Consider the following 27,089-nt stretch of genomic DNA (forward strand, 5'->3'; position numbering starts at 1 on the left):
CACATAAATGCAATGTTTAACATACAGACCCACTCGCATATGATGCATTAGGTCCTCGGGCCCCGGATTCGTTTAACCGGGAAAGCAGGAAAGCGCGTTTTTTACATATTTAAACCAAAGGTCGGCGCGGCCATAAGCAAGTCTACAAACCACAAACATTCCCGTAGGTTTCTCAAAAACGATCAACATAATCATTTCTAAATCAATGCGGATTTTTTTTAACTATACACATCAGGCTAACTGATCATTTTTAGCTCGAAAACACAATGTTATATATAGTTTTTTGGGTTGTTTTTAAAAGCTGAAAAGAGCGCCACGCATGCGCAGTAGCCGCGAACCGCTTGACTATATAATGCTTGGCGCCATTCATTCATTCATTCGCATTGAACTCTGCGGTAAGGACACTTACTTTAGTCTTCTTTCACCTATAATATTTCTTACTTTAATCTTACCTCTTCAAAATCGTGTTACAATCAAGTTTTAGCAGGAACCGTGCTGTTGTTTTATGTTACTGTTGGTTTAAAACGGATGTTTGAGCCTTTTAACCAGTCATCCATCTACGACTAGATGAAGATGGAAGATTCCTGCGGGACCCTTAAAAGCAGCTGTATTTAGCTTTATTATTTAGGAAAAAGGGACAATTCATATTTTCAGAACCATCTCATAGCCAAATGTTTACTGTAATGTCGAGCTCATAGGGGGGATGTTGCTGAAAGTTAGCCAGCTCTGCTAGGCGCCAGATTAGATCGTATGTACGTGGACGTGTCTTCGTAAACTCCTTTCTTAAATGAAGTAAATACTTGATATTGTGAAGAGTCGTATGGATTTTCTACATACTAAGGAGTTCCCTGAACTGTATTCTCGGTTAAACTGGTGTTTAATGCGCTTTTAATAGCTATCAGATGGGTTTTTGTGGGGGCAGCTGTAGTCTCCCGCTTCATGTAAATTGGCGCGGACTGTCCTTTCATAAACCTACAGAACTGGATCACGTATTTCTGGTTTCTGTAAAAACATAATACTACTGCTTGTGCAGACTTGGCATTTACTCTTAATGCCTTTTAGATTTTTTAACTGTTTGGCTTTTAGTTCGTGTGAATTATAGAAGTATGATAGACTATTTCTGGTCATGTATGTAACTTACTTGGCTCCAGGCAAATGGCTTAACGTTATTGTTAAGCCTTTTTGTCGAAAGTATTTCTCTTAAAACGCTTTATTAATGATATTTTAATAGTGCTTTATAGACGACATATGTAGTTACGTCGTTATTCTTCCTTTACTTGTGGTTAATTCACTTACATTGTGACTTAACGTTGTATGTTTCTGCTTCACAGGAGAAAAGCACACCATTTGTTTAGAAAATGTCAAGACGCAGGTAAGAACTATTTGTCGAATCAATATTTGATTTACGCTAACCCTAAATAAACGACAATACTTATTTCTGTATTACTTCTGTATTTCAATAGTAGTCGCCACACATTACAAGAAAGAAATGAAAACGCACCAGAACAGAACAAACCGCAGAGGAAAAGAAAAGGCGAGGTGAGATATTGCTATTTATTTGACATGTTTCTGAAAATTGTATAATCTTCTTTCCAATGTACGCCAATATTTAAATATCAAAACCTTATTTTCAGCAGTGCAATAGAAGAATCCCGTCAGCAGCTAAGAAACAAAATTATGAAATTCAGGTGAGCTGATTTGTATTATCATAAGTAAAAATGTATATTTGTACATGATTTGTATTATTCATCCAGAGTTAAAAGAGCCAAACTAATTGTGTTTAGTGTAAGGAATGTTAGTTTGTTAGCATATAGCCTATGTTAGTTTTTCACTAGCAGTCAGTTTATTATGCAGTAGTTCAGTCATGCGCAGTAGTGGTCTCGCTGGGATAATCAGCGCGCCGTGACGTCACGCCCAGACCCTCCCGCGTTTATTCCCTTTATTCACCAGCCCGCGAAAAAAAATATTTTTTAGTTTAGTATAGTATTTGTTATCTTTAGTATTAACTTAGTTTTGAAGCTGCTATATTAATAAAAGTTCAGAAACATGAAATGCTGTTATTTGAGACCTGAAAGGATATCCCTGTGTAGCAATACAGATTATAAACTATATACAATGCAGACTATAAGTGTTTTTATGAAGAAAAAAAAGTAATGGAAACACTATGCTTACTCTGTTCTTATTCATGCCCTATGTAAGTGTATTTGGTTGAGCCTTATTCATATAACCCAAGTAGTAACAACATACTTTTTTTTTTGTTTTTTTCCTAGAACCGTTGTTTTGAAGGTGATAATAATCCCAGTGTCTTAATCGAGACTCCTCAGAAGGAGACTCATCAGGAGACCGGTAATCTCTCTGGTTTTAAGCGCTTCACATTCAAGAACCTCTTTGTGAAGCCCTCTCCACTGCCATGCCTCAGGTAGGACCTGATCACAGCATCTCATGCTTTGAAAAGTGAAAGTAAATGCTTATAATCAATGTTTTGGTTTTTTACAAATATTGCATAATGAAACGAACACTTGATGACATTACCTGTTTTTTTTCTCCTTTGGAGAAACTAATCTAAAATCAGTGAAAACTATTTGGCTATTTATTACCAGCATTTTGCAATACACAAGCAGGATAAATTTGTGATATCCAGAACGCGTTTTATTAAGTTAAAAATCATTCAATGCTTTCTCTCTGGTTTAATGGCACACATTTACTGTTGTCCTGACAGTTGGGCCAGTTCAGATGATGTGTGGATAAAGATGCTGAACAAGGAGCTGAAGTATGTACATGACAAGGGCTTCATCCAGCAACATCCAGCCCTGCAGCCCAAAATGAGGTCTATTCTACTGGACTGGCTCATAGAGGTATGTTTGTTTTCATCCACATTTGTAAAGTTGTTTTTGTTCTTGTCATCTACATGTGTTTAAAATGATATTAAATTCTTTCTGTGAAGGTCAGCGAAGTTTATACTCTGCACCGAGAGACGTTTTACTTGGCTCAGGACATCTTTGATCGCTTCATGCTCACTCAGAAAGACACTGGCAAAGATCAACTGCAGCTCATCGGCATAACATCACTCTTCATAGCCTCAAAGATAGAGGTACTTCGTTTTGACAGTGTTAATACATTTTGTAGTCAATAAAGTCAACCGAAGAACATCACAGAACTCCACGGTGCCACTTTTCTCATAAATATCTGTTTGACAGGAGATTTACCCGCCAAAGCTGCAGGAGTTTGCTTATGTGACGGACGGGGCCTGTAATGAGGAGGAGATTCTTTCTAAAGAGCTTGTCATGTTGAAGGCGTTAAATTGGGAACTCTGTCCTGAGACGGTCATCTCATGGTTGAAGCTCTACTCTCAAGTGGACTCTTTGAAGGATGACGCCAGTTTCCTCATTCCTCAGTTCTCACAGGAAACCTACATCCAAATCGCACAGGTGAGACTTTAGCTTCTTTGAAGTGAGTATGTATATTGTTGTTTTGTTATATCTTGACGCCCCTTCTGACTCTTGAATCCTCTCTGCAGTTGTTGGATCTTTGCATTTTGGACATTAATTCTTTGGATTACCAGTATGGAGTCCTCGCTGCTGCTGCATTTTGTCACTTTACGTCTTTTGAAACGGTCCATAAAGTATCAGGTGAGCTTTCTGATCTTGGATGTGCTTTAAGGATGGAAGTTGTTGTGTCTGATCTGGGCTAAGTATTTCCTTTTTCTTTCCCACCAGGGCTCACATGGGACAGCATATCAAGCTGTGTGCGGTGGATGAACCCATTTGTGCGGACGGTACGTGAATGGCCCAGACCACAGCTGAAGGACTTCAAAAAGGTGGCGGCAGAAGATCGACACAACACACAGACCCACGTGGACTATCTGGCCATGCTGGTCAGTTCTCATTTTCATTGTCTCCTCAGTCAGGTTTATTTAAGGTTTAACAAGCTTTAACACAACCTTGTATGTCTCTTCAGAGCGGAGCACATGATCGGCAGCAGGACAGCTTGGACCGGATGTCTCCGTTGGCTGTAGCGGGAATATTGACCCCTCCTAAAAGCACTGAGAAACCTGCTGTCTGACGGGTTTGAGGAGAACATGGCGTAGCTAGTCTTCATTATTGCCATCACAGCCCAGAGATGTGAGACCTTCTAGACCAACGCATCCAGAGACACACAGTCGTGGTACTTTTTGGGCGGTCTATAGGAAACAAATCAAAGGCTGCGATGCCATAGCTCACAAAACTTAAGACGTTATGTGTGAAATTGAGGGAGAACCTAAATTTGGTTTCCCGAAGCAGTATTTGAAGCACTCAAAAGTGCCTTCCATCGAAGAATGGATTAAAATCCATTTTCTGAAGCTAGAAGTGAAAAGTGAATGATCTCAGTCTCAGACTTAACCTGCTTACGAACTTCTGGCCACATTGCCAGTTCAGAGGTGTGCACAAATGCTGCTGCTTCATGGATCACATGTTACCTTTTTATGTTGTGTAAATACAATTTAATTTTATTGCGTGTGTGTGTATGTGTGCGCTTGTTATGAAATGTTTTGTCATTAATGTGGTCCAATGTCAACCCAGTGGTGCTAAGTCTGCTTGTTAAACCGGACAACCCTGTAAGACGAGCAGAATCGGTTAGTGGTTTATTTTCTTAAATCTTTACATCTTTTGTGAACCTCATTCCCGTGCATTTATTCTCCTGCGATTGGAAGATATTCCTGTAAGACTTGACTGTTTTTACCCCTCAGAAGTGAGTTTAACCAAACTGAATTTAAGCAAGCTGCGTATTTATTTCATATAGGTAGATTTGTATTATTTGAATTGCAAATTTTCTTTCCTCAATGCCAAAGGCATATTTAATAATTTGAGGTGCTTGCTATTTATGAATTACATGCCTTGTTTGTAGCATAGCCTGATTTAAATTTGACCTGGACTTGAGCCAATGGTCTTAGCTACGTGTGTTGGAATAAGAACTGTAAAAAGTACTATGAATTGTACATAAGATGTATATGTGTACAAATAACAATGTCAATCTTCTGTAATTTACAATGTGAAGTTATTAAAAAAATGAAAGGAAAAAGAGCCATCTTCTTTGTGCTTAGACTAAGTGGTGGGTGAATAAAAATAATTAGCATGATAAAAACCATTACTCCAGTCTTCAGTGTCACATGATCCTTCAGAAATCATTTTAATATGCTCATTTGCTGCTCAAGAAATGTTTCTTGTTGAAAGCAGTTTAATACAATAGGCTTAATATTTAGTTGGAAATCATTATTCATTTTGTTTTTAGGATTCTTCTGATGAATAGGAAGTTCAAACAAGCAGCATTTATTTGAAATTATGACTATTTTACTGATCCCAGTCTATAAATATATAGCCTATATACACAAAAAATACCAGAAAGGTGTCATGGCCCTTCTATATATAAGCATTCATTTTAGGCTTATGCCACATTTAACTGTAAACATTCAATTGCATTAGATAATATATCTGAAAATAAATGCAAAAATTGAAAATATAATTTGTAATGGCTTTTTTAAATGATTGCCATATGGTGTGATATTATATATTGCGGTGAATTAATACATTTTAAGTGGCCCTTAAGTGTCTAAATTCTAAGAGAAATGTTTCACAACAGTTTTACATATATTGAGAATTTAATATAATTTTTACCCACAGAAATGCACAAACAATGGCTAACATGAAGCCATTTTGTCACCTCTTCACTGCAGCATGAGAGTATCATGGGGGAGCTGATGTACCTTTTGGTGGAGTGACAAAGGAAGAGCACTAAGGCAAACACATTTGAATTGCAAACTGTCCTAATGAGGGCGTTGAGGTGCTGTTGTGACGTCTGAGTCCCCTAAAAAGCCACTGGAGTTGTTGCTGTTTTCACCTCCAGATTAACTTTAGAGGAAAGACGATAAAGACAAACTCCTTTTGATATACAACGTGTGGAGCGTCTTTGACAGGAAACTGTTACAGCAGCTCAAGTTTGAGTGTTTGCAGGAGACGATCAGTTCTAGGATTAAGAGTTTTTCTTATTGTTAAAGTTGGATAAGGCATTGGTCTCTTGCTATGTTGTTACATATTCCACTCATTTGATAAATGTTATGGCAGTGGTCAGCTGGCCTCTATATAGAGGTGTTTGCCAGACATGTGGCTGGTGATGAAGACATGGACTTTCCTTACAATGCCTCTGTTGTGTGAGTTATTGTGTAGTTCTGGGGAACGAATGTCCCCTCCTTATTAAGCTTCGTACCCCTGAACTCCCAACCCCCTGCAAGACCCTCTGAGACAAAGAACCCACTCCAAACACATGCTTTTACTTTTAATGATGCGTGTCCCACATACCACTGCATTATGATGGCTTGGAGAACTTTCAGACAGATGGAGCCAGCAAATAATAAAATAAAAAATATGAACATATATGTATGTATATGTATGTATGTATGTATATATATATATATATATATATATATATATATATATATACAGTGCAATGCATAAGTGAATACACCCATGCTAAAGTTGACTAAAAAGAGGAATAAAAAATCATATTTTGGAAATTGAACTTAATGCCTTAATTTAAAAAATGAGGAAAAATCCAACCTTTAAGGACACCAATTTTCTTTGTGAATGAATAATGTATCGTAAATAAATAAATGTTCTTCCTTAAAATACATGGTGCATAAGTGAGTACACCCCTATGTTAAATTCCCATAGAGGCAGGCAGATTTTTATTTTTAAGTATTTTTTTAAAAAATGTTTAGGATACTATGCATCCTGATAAAGTTCCCTTGGCCTTTGGAATTAAAATAGCCCCACATCATCACATAGCATTCACCATACCTAGAGATTGGCATGGTTTTATTTCAGTTAGCCTAAAAGCTAGTTTGATTTGCATTGAGAGATGATCTTATGGAAAGTACCCCATGCCAATCTCTAGGTATGGTGAATGCTATGTGATGATGTGGGGCTATTTTAATTCCAAAGGCCAAGGGAACTTTATCAGGATGCATAGTATCCTAATTTATTTATTTTTTTAAATACTTAAAAAAAATATCTGCCTGCCTCTATGGGAATTTAACATAGGGGTGTACTCACAAAATACCATGTATTTTCAGGAAGAACATTTATTTATTTACGATACATTATTCATTCACAAAGAAAATTGGTGTCCTTAAAGGTTGGATTTTCCCTAATTTTTTAAATTAAGGCATTAAGTTCAATTTCCAAAAGATGATTTTTTATTCCTCTTTTTAGTCAACTTTAGCATGGGTGTATTCACTTATGCATTGCACTGTATATATATATATATATATATATACACACATATATATATATATATATATATATATATATATATACACACACATACACACACATATATATATACAAGAAGAATTTTACGAAGATGGTGACTCAAAGTTTATTTTCATTTATTAAAATTCATATACAAAAAGGAAAAAGTTAAGAACATCCCTTTATTCGCCAAATAAGCTTTACAGATACTGGAAAGGGTTTAAACGATGTCTTTCATACTAGTTCACTGAACCATAAACAATTATTGCATTGCAGCTATAATGAACAGTCCTTAAGAAGACACTAACAGTACAGGCAATAGACACAGAAGGTCACAGATCCAAAAACTCAGGACATTAAAGAGACCTTTCCACTGACTCTGAAAAACACGAGATGAAAGATGCCCAGGATCCCGGATCACCTGTGTGAACATGCCATAGTCCTGCAGGACTGCAGATGGGACCAGAGCAATGAACTGCAATGTCCGTAATGTAAGACACCTGAGACAGTGCTACAGGGAGAACAGCTGATCATCCTTGCAGTGCCAAACCATGTCCACCCAGACGTGTCCAAGAACTTGCAAGTGCCTTAGTGGAAGTCAGTGGAGTAACATCTTACAGAAGAGCTGCAGATCTGCTGCAGTCCACCAGGAGGAGATGCACTAGTACCTAAAGCAACTGCTGGCCACACCAGTTCCCAGCAAACACATTTACGTTGTGGCAACGTCTCTGGCACGTTGCATTTCTTCTATGGCAACGTCGCTGTCTACGTGCTCGCAACATTGTAACAATGTAGAATTGTAAGACGTGACAGGGCTGTAGCAACGTTGTTGCGCGACATTCAGCAACTGAGAGACGACGTTCTGACAATATTTGATATGGTGCATTTTGTTAGATAATTATATACTTTTATCGTTTATCTATATTTTTATTTAATAGGGCTATCAACACCTGCAAGTGTAGCCTACACTTTGAAGAGTAAAAATGACAGAAGGTTTCGTTAATTCAACTTTATTAAAACTGCATTTAATCAAATTGCACTTCCAAAAGTCATACATTTGTTTAAAAAAAAAAAAAAAAGAAATAAACGAATATACAAATTTATTTTAAGTATAATAAATAAAACATAAAAAGCAAAGGCAGATCAGAACATTTAATGAACAAAACCGGGTCTGTATGGCGGCCAGTAGCCGAGCAGGTGTCACCGCCTCACCGGGGAAACATCTCCACAAATCCAGAGGAGCAAAGAAACGAATGAGACTAAATAGCGGAAAAATCAAATGACAAACTAAACAGTGCAAGCGATGCTACATTAATCACATTAGAAATTAAAGTTGTAGGTTGTGTTTAATAGCTGGTATAGGCTAAATGTAATACTCACGTATCCTTGCTCGATGATGAATGAGAACACAATGAGCCCAACAGGTGGTTGGAATTAAAAAGTCTGATTTTCGCGCTTCAGGGCAGTGACGAGTACATTATGTAGTCCAGTGGTTGTCCAGACACCCTAGGCACAACCTTAAGCAATGGCCCTGAACGATGGTTTAATGTCAACATTGTGACAACGCTGTAACAACCTTCACTACACAACGTAGTTATAGCAACTTTTTGGCCATGTTGTTAAAACGTTGTTAGAAGGTTGGCTACGTTGCGCCAACGTTCTGTGTTTGCTGGGTTACTGACTGATACTTTTGATATTCAGTTTGTGTCTCAGTTGTTAAATCTTTTTATGTTCATACAAATATTTACACTTGTTAAGAAATTTGCAAAAAGCAGTTTAAAGTGAGAGGACGCCTTTTTGCCTCGTGACGCCCAGTATAGTGACTTAACTCCAAAATGCAAAACAAATAAGGAGAAATACACTGATGAGCCAAAACAATATGACTACCTGCCAGATATGCGGTTGGTCTTGCATTCTTCAAGACCCCTGAAAGTGTCCTGTGGGATCTGGCACCAAAACATTAGCAGCAGATCCTTCATGTTCACGGTGGAGCAGCAACGGATTAGATTTGTTCGTCAAGTACATCCCACATGTTACATCCACATGAATTGCCAGACCCAGGGTTTCCCTGGACTCATCGGACCAGACAACTTCTTCCACTGCTCAAAGGTCCAGTTCAGACGCCCGTGTGCCCATGTAGGTGCTTTCACCAGTGGACAGGGGTCATCATGGACACTCTGATTGGTCTGTGTCTACGCAGTCCAATGCGCAGCAGTGGTGTGACACATTCCTCCCATAACCATCATTCAAATTTTGTGTGACTTGTGCCACAGTAGACCTACTGTTGCCTCGGACCAGACGGGACGCCTTTGTTGCCCTTGTGCATCAATGAGCCTTGTCACTGGTGTGTGGTTTGTCAACACACAAGCCTTGCCGTTTCAGAGATACTTTGATTCAGTCGCCTTGCCATAACAGTTAGGCCTTTGTCTAAGTTGCTCAGGTGTTTACTCCTGCCCATTTTTCATGCAACATGTTTTCTACAAAAAATTATTCTTCGCTTACCATCTAATCTACCCATACCTTGACATGTGAAATTGTTAGGAGATAATCAATGTAATTTGGCCATAATGTTTAGGCTCGTGTATAGACAAATATTCGTGACAAAGTGGGGAAATTATATGATTGTGCCACAGGGAGGAAAACTGTCAAAGAACATAGGTGAGAACAGGCAGAAATGAATAGAGATTACAAGGCAACTGCAAATAATAAAGTAAAACCAATCAGCCTGTTATTACTGTAAGTCACCACAGGGTGGCAGTACAACAACACAAGAATATCACTGACATTGAGGCGTGAAATGTTGGATGGGGAAACTAGAGAAAATAACCACTCTCACACAGTGTCTCAAGGAAAACATTTCATTTATTAAAATTCATATACAAAAAGGAAAAAATTAGGCCCCTAGAAAAAGTATTTCTGTATGTACAGTATTTACATGGTACAATGAGCAGCACTGGTCTGTGATGGGTTGAAAGGAACTATAAGCCATTGTGGCAATGACCTCATGCTCTCGTTAGATGGTTTACAGGAGGCATGAAGCGACGTTGCCTTGGCCACTGCCCTTTTATTGTAAAGGATCATGTGTGAGATTCAACTCAATTTATGTCTCTGTATAGGTTTTGCTGAGCATTTATTATAGGGCTAACCTAACTGGATAAACCAATCTTATGGCTCACTGTTCTTACAAAATGCAGCCTGCACATTTTAGCAGACTAATATTTGTGTTTTCACAACAATAAAAATAGAACTATACAGATCCTTTGTAAGTATATTGCAATTGAAAATATTTATAAGCTTTTAGTGATTGTATCTGCGCTGCGTCTGGCCACATTTGAACTATTAAAACAGACTTTGACACAGTGGAGTCTCGACTCGGCTACTCAGTACACGATACATTCATCTGGTGTTATATGACACAGACGATAGTGTCGCCACGTTTCAGCACACCAGCATCAGAAATGATTGGCATCACACACTACGTCTCTCATATGAAAAAGACAAAGACAGATCAAACCTACACAATGAATATTCATGGCAGAAAGCAGATTTATACCGCCATGGACCGAAAGTAATGTAACTTATGCACTCTGCGCGTGAGTGGATTTGTGATTCATTGGCACATCAGTCACATATGAAGTCTTTCTGTGTCTTCATGACCCTCTTTTGGCAAATTTATGTGTCAGAGTTAAAATTCAGAAGTGGGCGTCCATCAAAAGTGCAGCTGGGTCCATTTAAAGAAGAGTGTTTTGGTCAAGTGCAGATTTTTTAAAACGTAACGCCCTGATCAGTAAAACTGCTGGGAATAATGCTGCGCTCCATTCAAAGGCGGATGTGGGATGTATTTGGTTTCTATGACTTCTGACCAAATAGCCTTGTTCTGTTAATTTGAGTTAATTATAACCTTTTTCTTATTATTCTTACTTTTAATTTTATTTTCCAGACATGAAAATGTTTAAAATACTTATATTTCTAGGTTTTCCAGTACCATGAACTCTGTTCAAGTGAAGGTTTCGGGTCAGTAAGATTTTTTTTTGTTGAAAGAAATGTATTCTTTTATTTAGCGAGAATGCATTAAATTGATTAAAAATTTACAGTACAGACTTTTCTAAAAAATATATAAAAAAATGAACTTTCTTTTCATTTAAAAATCATGAAAACTAATCTTTGCCATCAAAGGAATAAATCACATATTAAAATACGTTAAAATGTAATAAAATTTCACAATATTACTGTATTTTTAACCAAAGAAATGCAACCTTGGTGAGACTTCAATCAAAACCATTAAAATATCTTACCGACCCTTAACTTTGAGCGGTGGTGTGTATTCACATTTTGGCGAAATCAAAGTTCTTCGCAACCTTCTAAGATGGAAATAAAGCTAGAAATGGAACGCAGCATTAGTCACGTGTGTTCGCTACAATTCATCTCAGTTGTGACACGCTGGATGTGACCGTATACCATGTTCATCATGGTGAAGTCCTGATGATTCACTGGCTTTGTTCCCTATCAGAGCAAAAAATAAATACGGTACATTTAATATTTCACTCAATAAATAAAACAAATCAGTCCTCCGACCTCAGATGCTCCTCACCCTTAAAGCTGTGTGACTACATCACAAATGAACAGAAACCATTTCTTAGGACAAGTTTTTTTGTAGCGTTCAAACTGGAACCATATAAAGGCTATAAAACACTAACACAGAAACAAACGCTGGGCTTGAAGTGTTCGGGTCGTCCGATTACTGTCACTGTTCCTGGCTTTGGCTTTGCACCGTGTCCATGTAGGGGACGGCCAGCTCGGGTCTGCGATAAAGCTCGCTCAGGCCTTGGAACTTGGAGCCCCAGTGCTGCAGGGAGTCGTAGCTGAAGCCCTCCTCTGAGATGGCGGACCCCAGAGAGCTGAGGCTGCCCGCGCAGGAGCCCGTTCCCTCGATGCAGTACACGTGGTAGGTGTCCATGGGGAACGCCAGGCTGTCGTTGTCGGCCTCCCAGATGATGCGCGACACGTAGCTCTTGAAGTCCATGGCGCAGTGACCGCCGCAGCTGGCGTTGTGGTGGTAGGGAAGGGTGGCTCCGTTGGTGATGTTTCCACACGGGTGGACCTCCTCCTGAGAGCCCTGGGACGACTTGATGAGGGGGGCGGTGGTGCAGGAGGAGGACTGGGACAAGCTGGAACACAGCGGCCTCTTCAGCTCGGTGATGTCATAGGCATTCTGTTGGGCACATAGGCGACAGTTTTAATTCTGGAAAAACGCAATCGAATTTTATTTGGCCAAAATCTAAATCTAAAACACACTAACATTCAAAAGTTCGGGGGTGGTAAGATGTTATGGTTTTGCTCAATCAAACAATATAGTAAAAACAGTAATATTGTGAAATATTATTAGAATTTCAAATAACCGTTTTCTATTTTAATATATTTTATAATGTAATTATAGTCTAATTCCAGTCTTCAGTGTCACATGATCCTTCAGAAATCATTCTAATATGATGATTTGCTGCTCACCAAATATTTCTCATTATAATCAATGCTGAAAATGTAATGCTGTGTAAGATTCTTTGATGAATAGAAAGTTAAAAAGAACAGCATTTATTTTAACAAAAAAATGTTTTAACAATGTAAAAACCTTTACAAAGGCTTTTGATCAATTTAATGTGTCCTTGCTAAATAAAAGTATTATTATTATTTTTTTTTAAGTCTTGCTGACCCAAAAATGTTAACGATTGTGTATATAAACAGGTACCTTTTCTCATGTATCTCATTGTTCATTTCTAGAGCCACAATGCTCAATGTCACATTTTATTGTAGAATATTGGCTGTTAGGAATGCTGTTTCAGGAACAGCAAAGAATGTTGATCAAGAAACATTTGCTAAGTTTGGAATAGCATACTAATATATACTGTATATATATAACAGTATTCATTATGTATACTATGTGTGAATTTTCTGTATGTAACAACATTTAACATCTCATTATTTAAATAGACTGTCAGTTAAGACTTGAAATGCAAAATAATGGTATTTTATTTGGCAGATGGAACTGGATGCCACTCTCTAACTAAACCATTTTAAAGGATGCCATTGCAGTGTTGATGCTGATGGAGGTCATTCCCCTGACCTGAGTTTAACTGAAAGTAAATCAATACCTCCCCCCGGCTGGCCTGTGTTAATGGAATACCTGGTCCTGCTCTCCTCCTCCCTCCTCGTTGTAGTTGAGGATGTTCTCCCGGATGTCCTCCCAGCTCTCGTGCTCCGCTGGGATGTGGTACACACCTCGCTTGCGGAACTTATTCCGACTGCCCTTCTGATTCCATACGGTCACTGCCACGAGCACGGCTGCAGAGGGAAAAGAGAGATATTAAATATATAATATATGATATTATTTGAAATATAGAATAACAGATATAACAGAATCTTTTTTCTGTTTTATATTGTAATATTAGTTCAAAATATACTGTACTTTTGATCAAATAAACAAAGCACCGAATCCAAACTTTGGAATGATAGTGTAATTTAATATGAAACATTTCAAATCAATAAATTATATTTAAATTATGTCATTCAGAGGTTTAAATTAGATTTTGGTTCCCAATTTTTTGGATTCAGAGGCAGAGCACGTTATCACATTTTGACAATAAAATGTGCACCTAATTTAAATCAATCTCAATAAGACTAAAAATATGTATTGAACTAAACAGGGTTAGTTTTGATTTCATGTTGACTTCTAAAGTGCAAAAGTTTGACTGCAGGCTTCAGCTCTCACCAGCTCATGCCATCTAGCCAGTTCACGGAAGGTAAGACTCCTCTTTTCAATTAAAGGCAGATCAATCTGGAAATAACCCACCATTTTCTGCCAAATTTCTTTTAATCCCAACCAATCCCATCACATTTTTGCCTCAGTTGATGAGAGTTCTTCCTGCCTGCATGCGGTAATGCTTTAAAAAAAAAAAAGGATTTGTGTGTGTGCTTGCGATTTGTCTGATGGGGTGTCAGAGCTGGCAGAGAGGCCTGGAGGGCACTGCCAGCCTGTCACGTCATTGTTGTACCTGTCTGAGGCGCGCACCGCACACACACACACACACACACACACACACACGCCTGGCCTGCCTCGTAATTTTTACCCCTGTTTGTTAGCTCTCTATTGTCAGCATTCTTAATACGCTGACACAAACTGAGTGGGTCGCATCATGGTTCCACAATGATAACGGACACTTCACCTCAACACTTTATGACAATACATGGGTGTGTGTGAGGATATCCTGATAGTTACCGAAAAAGACGAGCAGACACATGCTGATGGCTAGGATGGAGCTCGGACTGAGCGGGGCGAGACGAAGGGCTTTGATTTGGCCGATCTCACACCACTGGCCCCTGAAGCCCTCTGGACAGCGGCACTGGTAGCTCTTGGTGGAGTGAGCCAGGCAGGAGCCACCGTTACGACATGTGGTGGGGCCGCAGGGGGAGGGGGCGCAATGCAAAAGACCTGTGACCTCATCCACCACTGCAACCTGATTGGCTGGACACCTGGAGAGAGAGAGTGGACGTTGAAATAAAGAAAGAGGAGTTTGACCGTTTAAAGCGCGCGAGAGAGAGTGTTCACCTGCACTCGTGTTTCCTCCACAGGTCTGTGCAGAACAGTGGACTCAGGCAGGGTTTGGCACTGCAGGCGTCAGAGTGGCAGCCGGGCACGACTCCATGCCGCTCCAGCACAGTACTGAACTCTGTGCCCTGACCATCCAGTGGCAGAGAGTGACCGTTCAGCCTTACATCACGCATACAGCCTGTATGGTAAAAAACAGGGTGTAACTTTGTCACTGTAACTTCTTTTAACAAAGCTGCGTTTTATATTTGTTACTATTCAGTATTTATATTTATATATAGGTGCACTTTTTTTTTTACTAGGCAATGTAATGGTTCTCTTGGACTATATAATGACTGTAATTTTGAATTGGGGTCCTGTTTGCCTTTAGATTGCAATTATGATTGCATGTCTGAATTATCTCACTCATTACACAGTTACTGACCAAATAAATCTATAATATTGTAAATATTTATTAAAATATATATTAAAATACTACATAATAGTTTAAACTACCTTTCGAAAGTGTGGGGTCAGTAAGATTTCTATTATGAGTTTTAAGAGTAAACTAAGAGTAAGAAGTATTTTATGCTCACCAAGGCTGCATTTATTCCAGCAAAATACAGTAAAACAGTAATATGATATATTTTCACCATTTAAAATAACTGTTTTCTATTTTGATATATTTTAAAATGTAATTTATTCCTGTAATAATAAATTAATCCAGTTTTCAGTGTAACATGATCATTTTAGTATTCTGATTTGGTGCTCATGAAAATGTTGATTTATCAATGTTGTATCAATGATATCAATATATCAGATGGTATCAATATCAATGACGTATCAATGTTGATTTATTTTTATTTATTTTTGAATCTGAGATACGTTTTTTCCCCAGGATTTTTGGATGAATAAAAAAAGGTCAAAAGAACAGCATTTATTTTAAAAAGAAATATTGTGTAAAATTATATATGTATTTACTGTCTCTTTGGATCAATTGAATGTGTCCTTGCTGAAACTAATTTCTTAAAAGAAAATCTTACTGATCCAAAACATTTGAACAGTAGTGTATTTATAATATATATTGCACAGTGTCAGATATTGTCTGCCTTTTTATACAAAAAATATTTAACCACAGAATGCTGAGACTGACCAATCAGAATCAAGCATTCCAGAAAGTAGTCGAGTATAAAGCTTTAATTATAAAAAGCATGAATGATAAAAACATCTGAAGAAGAAAACAAATTCATTCTCATCGGAGATAACAAAACAATATAGAGAAATGTATTGGTTTGAATTACAGCAATGAGGAAGAAAGGGAAGAGAAAACCCACCCTGAAAGTCTCCCTGCGTGTTTGGAGTGGCGTTGTTTCCCAGAAACACACTGGAGGGGTGAACTACTATTTCCTTCTTCTGACCCAGGACCCCCGTGACCTCTCGTGAACCCCCGCCCTGCTCCAGTCGCAGGGTAAAGATGTTGTCATGGCGATGAAGGCTGACCAAGACCCACTGGCCGTGGTTCACACGCTGGCCTGTTAGTTTGAGATGGTGAGTGCCGTCCCCAAGGTTAGCGCGAACAGTGAGGTACCCATCTGCTATCTGAGAGACAAAAAGATGACACAGCGTTACAGTTTTAAGACATATTCACTCACCCAAAGTATTCGGACACTTAAGGGATGCTTTAGAAGAATGTTATTGCATTAGATGTTATTGCATTGGTGTGTATCACTCACCTCCAGGATAATGAACTCACTGGTGTCCCGTGAAGCCATGCTGAGGAGACTGCCCATGGAGGAGCGTGTTCTCAGCAGGAGGTGAGCTTGGGTCCTGCGTGGACTTCCTAACCCTCTCAGCTGGTACCTCAACACACTGTCCTTCTCAAATGACCACTCAGGAAGTGCTATAACGTACACAAACCATAGTAGAAATCAGTACGATTTTTTTTAAATGAATACTTTTATTCAACAAGGACATTTATAATGTTACAAAATATTTATATTTCAAATAAATTCTGTTATTTTGAACATTCTAAGTATCCTGGAAACAAAATTTATCATGATTTCTACAAAAATAATAAGCAGCAAAACATTGATGATAATAAGAAATGATTCTTGAGAAGCAAATCATCATATTAAAATGGTTTCTGAACGATCATGTGACACTGAAGTCTGGTGTAATGATCAATGATGACATCACAGGAATAAATTAAATTTAAAATATATTAAAATAGAAAAGAGTTTCACAATATTACTGTATTTTTGATCAAATAAATGTAGCCTTGGTGACTAATGGTGAGCACTAGGGACTTCTTTCAAAAGCATAATTTTTTTTACCAACCCCAAACTTTTGAACGATAGTTTCAAGGATTTAGGGCCAATGAAATGTCTTGCTGCACATTACTTTACATAAGTGTGGTATTATTGTATTATTATTGTGGTATATGATAACAGTCACTGTCATCAAATATAGCCCATGAAGTGATACATATTGTGTTGGCTTGCCTTTGTCACACTTGTGCCCGCTGTATCCAGGCTGGCAATCACAGCTGAAGGAGCCCCATTCCCCCAAGCATTTCCCATGAACCCCACAGGAGGGTCCTCCAGCGGTCAGACACACACCATCCGTTAGGGCACATCCTGGCGCACTGTTCTCACTCTCTGCTGGACTGCTGAGGTCGTACACCTGAAAGAAATAAGACACGCGCAAACACAGAAAGGCCTGAGTCAGCACAATGCTGAACCTCATTGATCCGTATCGACTCGCTGTCAGAAAGTGGCTCAGGTGAACGTCTGTTCCGACCAGACAAAAGATTGTGGATTGGAACCCGAAACACATTCGGTCAGAATTTCAGCCATGAAAAAAAAAAAATGTTTAACACTAACAGAATACAAATATACTCATGTTTTGTGAATTAAGCTTTAAGTTTTAATGAGTAAAATGAATTTCTGTGCTAATTTACATACAGTGGTGCATATGTGACAAAAAGTGCATTTTACAAATGATTTGCAGCAGAATTCATATTGTTTGTTTTATGAATGAAGGCCAACTTTCAATAATAGAGAAAACATTTTGGAATCATTTTTAAAATAGAAATATCTACACTGTTCTAATTTACAAATTATCCATCCAAATAGTATTGGTGCTAATAGTATGCTGAAAATAGAAAGCCAAACATGGCCAAATGTTGTTGTTTTTGGAGTGTGCATTTCTGCGTGAGTTTTTGGGTAGTATTTCCCACAGTCACTTTATTAATGAAAGAAAAGGAGTTTGTAATAATTCATTTTTAACTTTTTCACTTGAGGAAAAATGCAGATGAATGTGAGGATGACCCTTCCACAGTAGTTAAGAAGGCAACTCATTTTAAATATGAATGTATTTCAAGGTAATGATTTTAGCTAAATGCTTACAAAGGCAATTGCAAACACTGCATAACTATGTACTTTCCCATTTCCAGTGAAGTACAAACATTTATTTAAAACATTTGCGTAGTGCAAGTATGCAAACTAGGATGCAATCTTTTTTTTAGTTGTTTTGTTAATATTATATTAATGTTTTGTTATATTTTGCTTCAGCCAAGACTCCCTCCAGAAAGCTAAGCTATACATACTATACTATAAGCAAATCGGCATCTAGAAAAATAATCACATTTACACTAGTTTTACCTGACTGTCCACCACAAGGTTCCTCATACATCCCACAAATCCTTTGTAATTGGGGTGTAATTTACGGGGTGAGTGTGTCTCTTTAACCCCACCCAACTGGAGAGGCTGGTAGATGTCCAAAAACCTGAAGAGAAAAGAACATATGTGCATTTAGTTTACATCAAAACATGGAACCATGATTTGGACCTTGCTATTGCTAGACAGAGGCAGCTTGTATTCTAGACAGCATTTTATTTGACAAATATTTGTATGTTCCTGAGTGAAAGATAAGTTAACATTAATTTTGGTCTGTTGTCCTGGAAAAGACACAAGCATATAGAAAGGTTTAAAATATGAGGCCATGACACTCTGATCAAAAATCCACAAAACTTTAGTTCCTTTTCGAATGGAATTTGACGCTGCGTCAAGATGTGGATGCCATGGGATCGGTTCTGCGTGACCGGTGTCTGAAGCACGTGTGAAAACATGAAACTGACGTGAGATCAGGTGATGTAGCGTAGCAATTCCATAAAAGGGCACCGACATCCCGGAATCCCTTAGATTCTAATTGTCCGAAGGAAGCCGCACAGGCATGCCAAAAGTGTGGCAATGTGACTCAGTGTATCGTTCCCTTCTCAGGGAATTGGGTTATATGTAACCTGTGACATTTTTATTTCATGGGTTCTTTAATAAACTTGGCTTTTAACAAATTTAGCAATTATGAACCAGCATGCAAATAGTCTAAGCTCCAGGGTTTTATTAAGATCAAGATTATATATTAAGATCAAATGTATTTATAGCAGCATGTTTTTACCTTTCACTGCCTGGCGTCTCTCCGGAGGCCTTGCACACCGACTGATCAGTCTCAGACATCTCTACTCCCAGGCCTTCCACCTCATTCACCATGGCACCAGAGCAGTAGTCCAGAATCATCTGTACAGTCTACACAAAAACACACATCCACACTCGAATGATTTTACTACAAGACAAAGTGTTACACAACATCTGAGTGCAAGAGAGGTCACGTTTTGTAATGGAATATTTTAGACCCAGATCCCAGAGGGCGATAAAGCTCACAATATGCTTAACCCAATGAGAACCTCAGAGCTACGTGATGATCTGGACTCTCTGACAGCTTCACATCTCAATGAAATTGAGGTGAGATTGAGAACATTATGAAGTTAAACAAAAATTCCTCGGGGAATGGCAACTGCCCAGTGTCTCATTCTGGTCGTGTGCATTTTCAATCTATGCTTATACCTTGCCATCGCTGATGATGTCAAGGTGATGCCAGCGGCGGTCCATGACAGTTGCTCTCGCGGGCAGCTGGAGTGTCAGAGTCCCAGAGCCGTGATTCACACTCAGCATAGGAACTCCATTTTTCAGCTCTATTGAATGTAACAGAATAATGGAATTTCATTAGAAGACACACGGAATATTGACATGAGCATTACAGGGATATAATGATTTTTACTCTCTTCAAATCTCTTGTGCTCACCAAGGCTGAATTTATTTAATCAAAAGGCAGTAAAAACAGCAATATTGTGAAATATTATTACAATTTGAAATAACTATTTTCCATTTTGATATATTTTAAAAAGTCATTTATCTCTGTGACGGCAAAGCTACATTTTCAGCAGCCATTGCTTCGGTCTCCTGTGATCCTTAAGAAATCATTCTAATGTTGTAAAATACCTAATATGTTTGTGGAAACCGTTGACACATTTTTTGTAACAATGTAGAAATCTTTACTCTATAAATTTATAGATAAATGATACATTTTTCTATAAATTATCAATTTTATACATTTATCATTTGAGGCATCGTTGATCACATTTGATACATTTAAGGCATCGTTGCTAAATAAAAGACTATATAAAAGACAAAAAAAATCCTTACTGACCCCAAACTTTTGATCATTAGTGTATAATTATGGTAGATCACTGAAGAAGCATTTCCACTGACAGGGAAATCTGGAACCACACATTTACACCACAAAAGGGCAGTTCTGGGCCAGAAAACTTGGGTAACTCATCTTTTTTGAGCAACGGACATGAATGACACCTCAAAAATGCAGCTTGTTACTTTTATAAGCATGATTTTTGGCCCATAAAATGGGCAGAACGATCCCATAGTTTTGACTCCAGGCTATTTGGTGCCACTAGTTGTGTAAAAATTACAAACTTTACCTTTAACAAGTTTTCAAACTCATCATAGGGAACCATATGAAGCACAGCACATGTCACAGCAAACGCATGTGACATGAAAATCTAATGCGGTTTTATGCCCCCTCAGATTAGTTTTGACCCCCAGCAGTAAAAAATGCTTATTCGTAATCAATTTGTGGTTAGTTTCGAAATTGCTGTCACTGCAGTGGAGGGTTTTGGCCCCAGTTCAATAAAAACATGTACCAAACTGATGATGTAAGCTTATGCAAGGCCACAGGAGGGTCGTTTCCTGAAATCATACGACCAGTTGCATAATACAGTATTGGACAGGTGGCACAGAATCTGAATATGTGACCTTCACTGGTGACCTGGTGTCAAGATCAATGCTGACCCAAACCCCACTCTCACCACTGCTGACCACACACATTTACAAACATCTATCATCAATGGCTCACTTCAGATTGTGCTTGTTGCCATTAATCGATTTTAGTCACACAATTAATTGGTAGACGAAATTAATCTCAAGCAGTGGTAACAAGAGAATCTTAAATTTTCTGTTTTCCTGAAGGCTGTTTTTCCATTATTGAGATTATTTTTGAATGCTTTGTTCAGTAAAAAAAAAAAAAAAAAAAAAAAGAGATCTCATGTTTACATATGCGGTTTTAGTCTGAACAGATTTCGAGTAATTTTTTCAGTAATTCGGAAAATGATGTGTATGTTATTGTTAATGAATCAATTGTTAAAATAAATGCTTTTAGCCTAGGAATCGAAATAAGCTGAAATAAAATAAAATATAAATATTAGATGAAATTTATTTTGGAGAAATGTTGCTCTGACAACTAAATGATATAAGTACCAAAATGAATTAAAAACTGAAATAAAAATAAATTAAAGCTATCCAGAAATAATAAAAAACTCTTAAAATTCAAATAAAAGATAATTCAAAATAATAAATACTACAATAGTAAATAAATAAATAACACTTTATATTCTAAACTAACACCTGTACAATAAACAATTTGCCTTACATACCCAGAGCAATAAAGTCCTCTTTTTCTCCGGACTGAGGTGTTCCTATTGGGCCATTGTAGAACAGCAGGCCATTGGCTGCCTCTGTAATGAACTCTAGAGAGATGTGGCTCTGGAAGCAAGGCCTTATGGGAGGGAACCAAGCATAGCCATTGCCGAGGAAACTGTGTTTGGTTTGCTGACATTCTGGCCCATCAAACATAGGGGGACATTTACACCTGTAACAGAGCAGTAGACCAAATGTGAAACTGCCATGGGATTATATGATTAAACAATGTTTATTCTATCATATAAAAAAAAGCAGTTATTAGCAAGACTTGAGTGTTAGAATTTTGTTTCGAGTGTTGTTTTACCTGTAGCCTATTTCACTATCCACACAGGTGCCTCCGTTCAGGCAAGGGTTTTGTGAGTACGAGGAGCAGTGCAGGTGAACGGCTTCTCGAGCGATGCAGCCACACTGAGCGCTCGCTTTGGCTGAGACAGACACCAAAGAGACGTTCCCATTGTTCAGTGTTTTAGGGGTGTCACTGAATGCCACCCTGCTAGAGCAGCCACCTGTCTGACCGCAGGCTGCATAGGCACACTCGTCCACCCCCACCTGTAGAATGGACACGCCCAGGGCGGACTCCAACTGAAAGAGAAGTACAAATCTTACTTGAATTCAATAATTCCACAATTTATAACTTTTAACTATGTTTTATAAGTTTGTAAAATTATTTATGTGCTTTTATGGGTCACCAACATAAGAAAAAGTACACAACAATTTGAAACATGTTTGTTACCCAATACCAAACTTTCATCTTTTGTTTCTCTTTATTCATTTTAGTTGTTTAAAAAAAAAAAAAAAGAGCTTAGTCATTCTACTAATAACATTTTTTATAATAATAAATGTTCATCTTTGGTGAAGAGATTTACAACAGGAATAATACAAGACAAGTGATTTACCACAATAATTTTTTTCTTTTGTGGTTGTGCGCGTTTGTTAGCATGAGTGTGTTTGTTCTGGAATGACGGGGGTCGGTCTCAAGGGCAGTCCATCACATCCCTCAGCAGCGCCTTTAAAAATGTCAGAGCAGCTTCCTGTGTAGTGCATCAACATCATCTCGGTGAGAGCATTAGCACCATGCTGGGGTGTGAAGAGCGGCCACTCTACACCTGATTTATAGACTGGTGGATGCTGCACAGAGAGCAACATGTTCTTTCTATCCCTCCATCCCTCCCTCCCAGCATCCTTGCTCGCCTCCCAGTCCCAAAGCGACAGCCCACCATCTCATACCTTACATGGAAATGAAATATTCATTGCCCCACTGCAAAGTGTGTCTCTGAGTGCAGGTGTTACACGTGTGTTAATGTGAACGGCTTCATAGACTCCATGTCTGTGCCTATGTGAAAAACACAGGAGACGTGGATTGGTGTGAAAGTGTGAGTTTCTGTGCGCTCGTCTTTGTCACCTTAGCTTTGTGCATGGACACGTAGCCGTGGAGCTTCTCCGGCTTGTAGTATGGGGAGCCATGGGCTGCAAACCACACGCTTAGGTGATGCTGAGCTGGCTGGCTGCCACTAGCCAGGCTGAAGACATCAACATTCTCCATATCAGTCTGGAAGAGCTCGGACAAGAGGCGACGGAAACGCATGTATCGGCTCTCCTCATTGGTTGATGCTCGGAAAAACTCATTTGCAGTCAGGTCTGTGCATAACAAACACACACATACAAAGAACTTACCAACAATGTAAAACCAAAATACATTTATTAACGGGGGGTTAATATTTCATTTTTTCCTAATTAAAATGTTTCCTGGAGCAAAAAATTTAGTTGCTTTGCTTAATTCGTGATTTAATTTTGCACAAACGGTTTCCACAATTTCTCTCACCCTATTTTGTAGGACTTTTTTTTACCCTGTCCCTTTAAGATTTCGACGCAAAGGGCCTCTTTGCATGTGAAATGAGTAAGAGCACTTACTCACGGGCTGCAGACTGCATTATTCTCATTCATCAATATCAGCCTGCTTCACATTGTGACAGGTCTACAAAATCTTTTTTTTTAAAAACACTTTTTCTAACGGGATACAGGGATTCAAATGCATTTTATTGATGTACAGGGTGGGCCATTTATATGGATACACCGTAATAACATGGGAATGGTTGGTGATATTAAAGTCCTGTTTGTGGCACATTAGTATATGTGAGGGGGCAAACTCCTCAAGATGGGTGGTGACCATCACATATACTAATGTGCCACAAACAGGACTTTAATATCGCCAACCATTCCCATGTTATTACGGTGTATCCATATAAATGGCCCACCCTGTATATTGACGTAACAATTGAAGAACATGCACTTTTTTTCTGCTTAGTTTATTTTACACTTGAGAAGTTACTGTAGAACTTACAGTATGTTTACATAGTTTTATTTCAAGCAATCAAGGAAAATGTCATTTTTCTTGTCAAGCATAACACTTATGCATGCATATGTTTTAATAATTAATTGATTAATAAATCAAAACAAAAGTGAGCTGGTCTATATTAAGATTTCAGTTTCCTTGAAAGGAAGTGTCACTCACTGGCCAGTCTGATGGACCCAGCATTCCTCAGCGCCTCCTCCTCCAGCTCCATCACCGTGACCTCGGCCGATGAGGTGACGTCGGGCCAGCTCTTATCTGCCACCCTCACCTGCAGGCTGTAGAATCCAGCTGCTGTGCCCTCCCGGATGCTCAGCTGACCGCTGTTCTGGTTCAGGCTGAACTGCCTGTGTGGGGAAAAGGACAAGAATTAATGCATGGCTCCAGATTCAACTAGTCAGTGTGTTGATCATTTTGATTTACTACCTTTAAATATTTATGATAATAAATATTAAAAAGAAAACGTATCATTTACTCATGTCGTAAAATTAAGATGTTTAGGATCATTTCTGGTCTTTTATTAACACAAAGCTATCTTTATAACTTTATAGGAGTTGAAATATAGTGCACAGGACATACTTTGAGGATTTGGTGCATTTTTGTCATTTTGGAGCTTGAAAGCATTTGTCCTCCTTCACTTTATCTTAAGGAAAAGAGCAGCATTTGGGTTTGGAACAACATGAGGGTGAGAAAATGCTGTCAGAGTTTCCATTTTTGGATGAACTATCCCCTAAGCCTTGACAAACCAGAATGAAAGTAACTGTACAGTAACTGGATATTTATTCCAAGGTTCATTCCTGGATCATCACACATGAGAGAGCAGCACCAAATGTTGTAAAGTGACTCAAGCTGTTTTATTAATGGCAGTGTGTATATCAGTGAAAGCACTTATGTCAACTCCTGTCTCCGTCTCCAGATGTGATGACCATGACAGGGACACTTCTGCTGCTCTGGATAAGATATTCCAGGAACAGCTGGGCAGCACCAATCTCTCTTTCTTAGTATGGATATGCTTTTTCTCTGTCTAGGTCACAGTTGTGTTATCCCTGCTCTGCATTCTGAAGTGTCCTGTGCATTTTCCCCCTGTTTTTTTAAGCATGAACCATCACTAAATTGTGTTAGATTTATGCTTAAAAATATAATCAGCACCAAATCAGCATATTAGAATGATTTCTGGAAGACACTGAAGACTGGAGTAATGATGCTGAAAATTCAGCTTTGCATCCCAGGAATAAATTACATTTTAAAATAGAAAACAGCTATTTTAAATTATAATAATATTTCACAATATTACTGTTTTACTGTATTTTGATACATGAACTTGAACAGTTTTTTTTATGAACTTCTTTCAAAAACAAGCACAACCCCAAATGGTATTATATAAGAAAAATCTACTTAAAATCCAAGATTAAGTTCTGAAATCTTCTAAAAGCTTCTCAAAAAAAAAGTATTTATTTTTTATTGAAAAATACAAGATTACAAAAATACAGATTAACAAAGTAATGTTTTGCATTGCTGTCTTATGTCATCATGTTGCAGAAATTATGTGTAAACTATTCAGTGTCAAATATAAAATCAAATGTCTTCGTGACCATATCTACTAACCCAAATTTGCATTTTCTTACAAAAGCTTAACGCACAGAACAATTTGTTTCAGGGAAACATTGAGGAAGGATTTGTGGTGCTTTTTTGTACTGTTTTGCTGAAATATATGGGAAATATATATTTTGATGATTGCAGACTTGCAATTTCATTGTCTGCTGCTCACTGCTATCTCATGGAACCAGATTTCAAACAAATTTTACATTTATTGTTGCATTTGCATCTACAGGCTTGTGTGAGTGATGAGCTTGTCTTGTAGTGTGCACTAGGAGGAAAAGGACACAAAATGAAAGTGACACATCTATTAAACAACACTGGTTTATGGCTCTTAATATGCTGTTTGCAGTGAAGCTCTGCTTGGTCTTGTAACTTCAGACATTGTGAAGCAAGGTCGCTAAACTCACAGTAGTCACTGCTCAAATTAAATTCAATCATGTTCATATAACAGGAATAGAGTTCCACCTCGATGGTAACCTTCAGCTCCGGTGCCAAATTAGGTACTTAACTGTCAAGTAAGCACATGAAAAACTGCTTGGATTGAAGCTACGCTCTCGTTGCCAAGAGATGTGTCACACTAGCAAGCATCAAACTGCTAATGTATTAATGTGTTAATTATCCAAATTAATGAGAGCAGATCCGCCACAACACACCGTCAGGCACAGCTCTGGATGGAACTTGAAATAGACTGTGATTGAACTCAAGACTAAACTGATTGAGTTGGCATTGGTTGCTGGAGTGTTAGCATAATCGCTTTGCTTGAAGGTGCCATTGCTGGCATGAGCCACAGAGTCTGGTTTGGACAAAGACCATCATATAGATGCAGCTAATTAGAGAGAACCTCTAGCCAACGTAATCTTTCTTATCAGTTACTAGGAGAGAATCTGTGTATCACTCCGGAGTGAATTTTGAAATTAAAAAGGCGAGTGACAGGCGAGATGTCAGTAAGCTAATATGCCGTGCACTGCACGCTATCATCCTTTATCTTCCCTCACTTTTGTTCTTTTTTTCTTCTCCTGTAAGTGTCACTTGACACAGTAGAGTTTGAATCAAACTTCAATAGAAGATCAAAGCACCTGGGGGGTTTGCCTTCGAACTTGTAAACCTTCTCGCTCCAATCATCAAGGTCAGGGGATTGAACCTGTCCAAGTACCGTTGTGGGGAGCGTACCTGGGGAAAATACATAATGAGGTTAGAGACAAGCTACCTCCATCTAGGCTGTGCGATACCTGGGGCGATGTGCGCGTGTGTGGGTGGGTGGGTTTACATATCTTTAAAGAGATAAGCAAAAAGCAGAGCATCTCATTGGCACATATGGACCCACTTAAACAGCACAGTGGGGGGGATGCAATGCTATTAGCATGCAACATTGCCATTTCTCCAAAAGGCAA

General features: G+C 38.4%; 3 protein-coding genes across 4 annotated transcripts in view; 2 read left to right on the forward strand and 1 right to left on the reverse strand.

The window, feature by feature from the left end:
* dek (DEK proto-oncogene) overlaps positions 1-27,089 on the forward strand; it is a 379,089-nt gene that overhangs the window by 137,071 nt on the left and 214,929 nt on the right. The window lies entirely within an intron of this gene.
* ccne2 (cyclin E2) lies at positions 377-5,131 on the forward strand. 2 transcript variants are annotated; one of them, XM_084384632.1, is made up of 11 exons: positions 377-395; positions 1,332-1,372; positions 1,464-1,539; positions 1,635-1,688; positions 2,271-2,419; positions 2,720-2,855; positions 2,945-3,091; positions 3,198-3,428; positions 3,518-3,629; positions 3,717-3,874; positions 3,958-5,131. In XM_084384632.1, exons 2-11 carry the CDS (start codon positions 1,359-1,361, stop codon positions 4,060-4,062), a joined length of 1,182 nt encoding a protein of 393 aa, XP_084240758.1. In that variant the 5' UTR covers positions 377-395; positions 1,332-1,358; the 3' UTR covers positions 4,063-5,131. The 2 variants fall into 2 exon arrangements, with proteins under 2 accessions (XP_084240758.1, XP_084240759.1); XM_084384633.1 differs by having other exon boundaries at positions 386-395; positions 1,638-1,688.
* The window catches only part of LOC311275870 (neural-cadherin), a 124,043-nt gene continuing 108,356 nt past the window's right edge, over positions 11,403-27,089 (reverse strand). The window contains exons 19-33 of the mRNA XM_084385151.1: positions 26,775-26,868; positions 24,262-24,446; positions 23,152-23,387; positions 22,054-22,331; positions 21,704-21,918; positions 19,764-19,891; positions 19,318-19,445; positions 18,525-18,648; positions 17,364-17,544; positions 16,596-16,762; positions 16,197-16,461; positions 14,884-15,064; positions 14,554-14,807; positions 13,462-13,619; positions 11,403-12,495 (exon numbers count right to left, since the gene is read on the reverse strand). Of these exons, the coding sequence (XP_084241277.1) occupies positions 12,028-12,495; positions 13,462-13,619; positions 14,554-14,807; positions 14,884-15,064; positions 16,197-16,461; positions 16,596-16,762; positions 17,364-17,544; positions 18,525-18,648; positions 19,318-19,445; positions 19,764-19,891; positions 21,704-21,918; positions 22,054-22,331; positions 23,152-23,387; positions 24,262-24,446; positions 26,775-26,868 (3,062 nt within the window). The 3' untranslated portion in view covers positions 11,403-12,027. The remainder of the gene's footprint in view (positions 12,496-13,461; positions 13,620-14,553; positions 14,808-14,883; positions 15,065-16,196; positions 16,462-16,595; positions 16,763-17,363; positions 17,545-18,524; positions 18,649-19,317; positions 19,446-19,763; positions 19,892-21,703; positions 21,919-22,053; positions 22,332-23,151; positions 23,388-24,261; positions 24,447-26,774; positions 26,869-27,089) is intronic.

Source organism: Rutilus rutilus (genome assembly GCF_951802725.1).
Source record: "Rutilus rutilus genome assembly, chromosome: 17".
Lineage (NCBI taxonomy): Eukaryota > Metazoa > Chordata > Actinopteri > Cypriniformes > Leuciscidae > Rutilus > Rutilus rutilus.

Excerpts from the sequence above, each read along its gene's own strand:
- ccne2 (XM_084384632.1), top strand. Across the intron at positions 1,540-1,634 it reads AGAGGAAAAGAAAAGGCGAG|CAGTGCAATAGAAGAATCCC; the intron begins GTGAGATATTGC and ends CCTTATTTTCAG. Across the intron at positions 3,429-3,517 it reads CCTACATCCAAATCGCACAG|TTGTTGGATCTTTGCATTTT; the intron begins GTGAGACTTTAG and ends TCCTCTCTGCAG.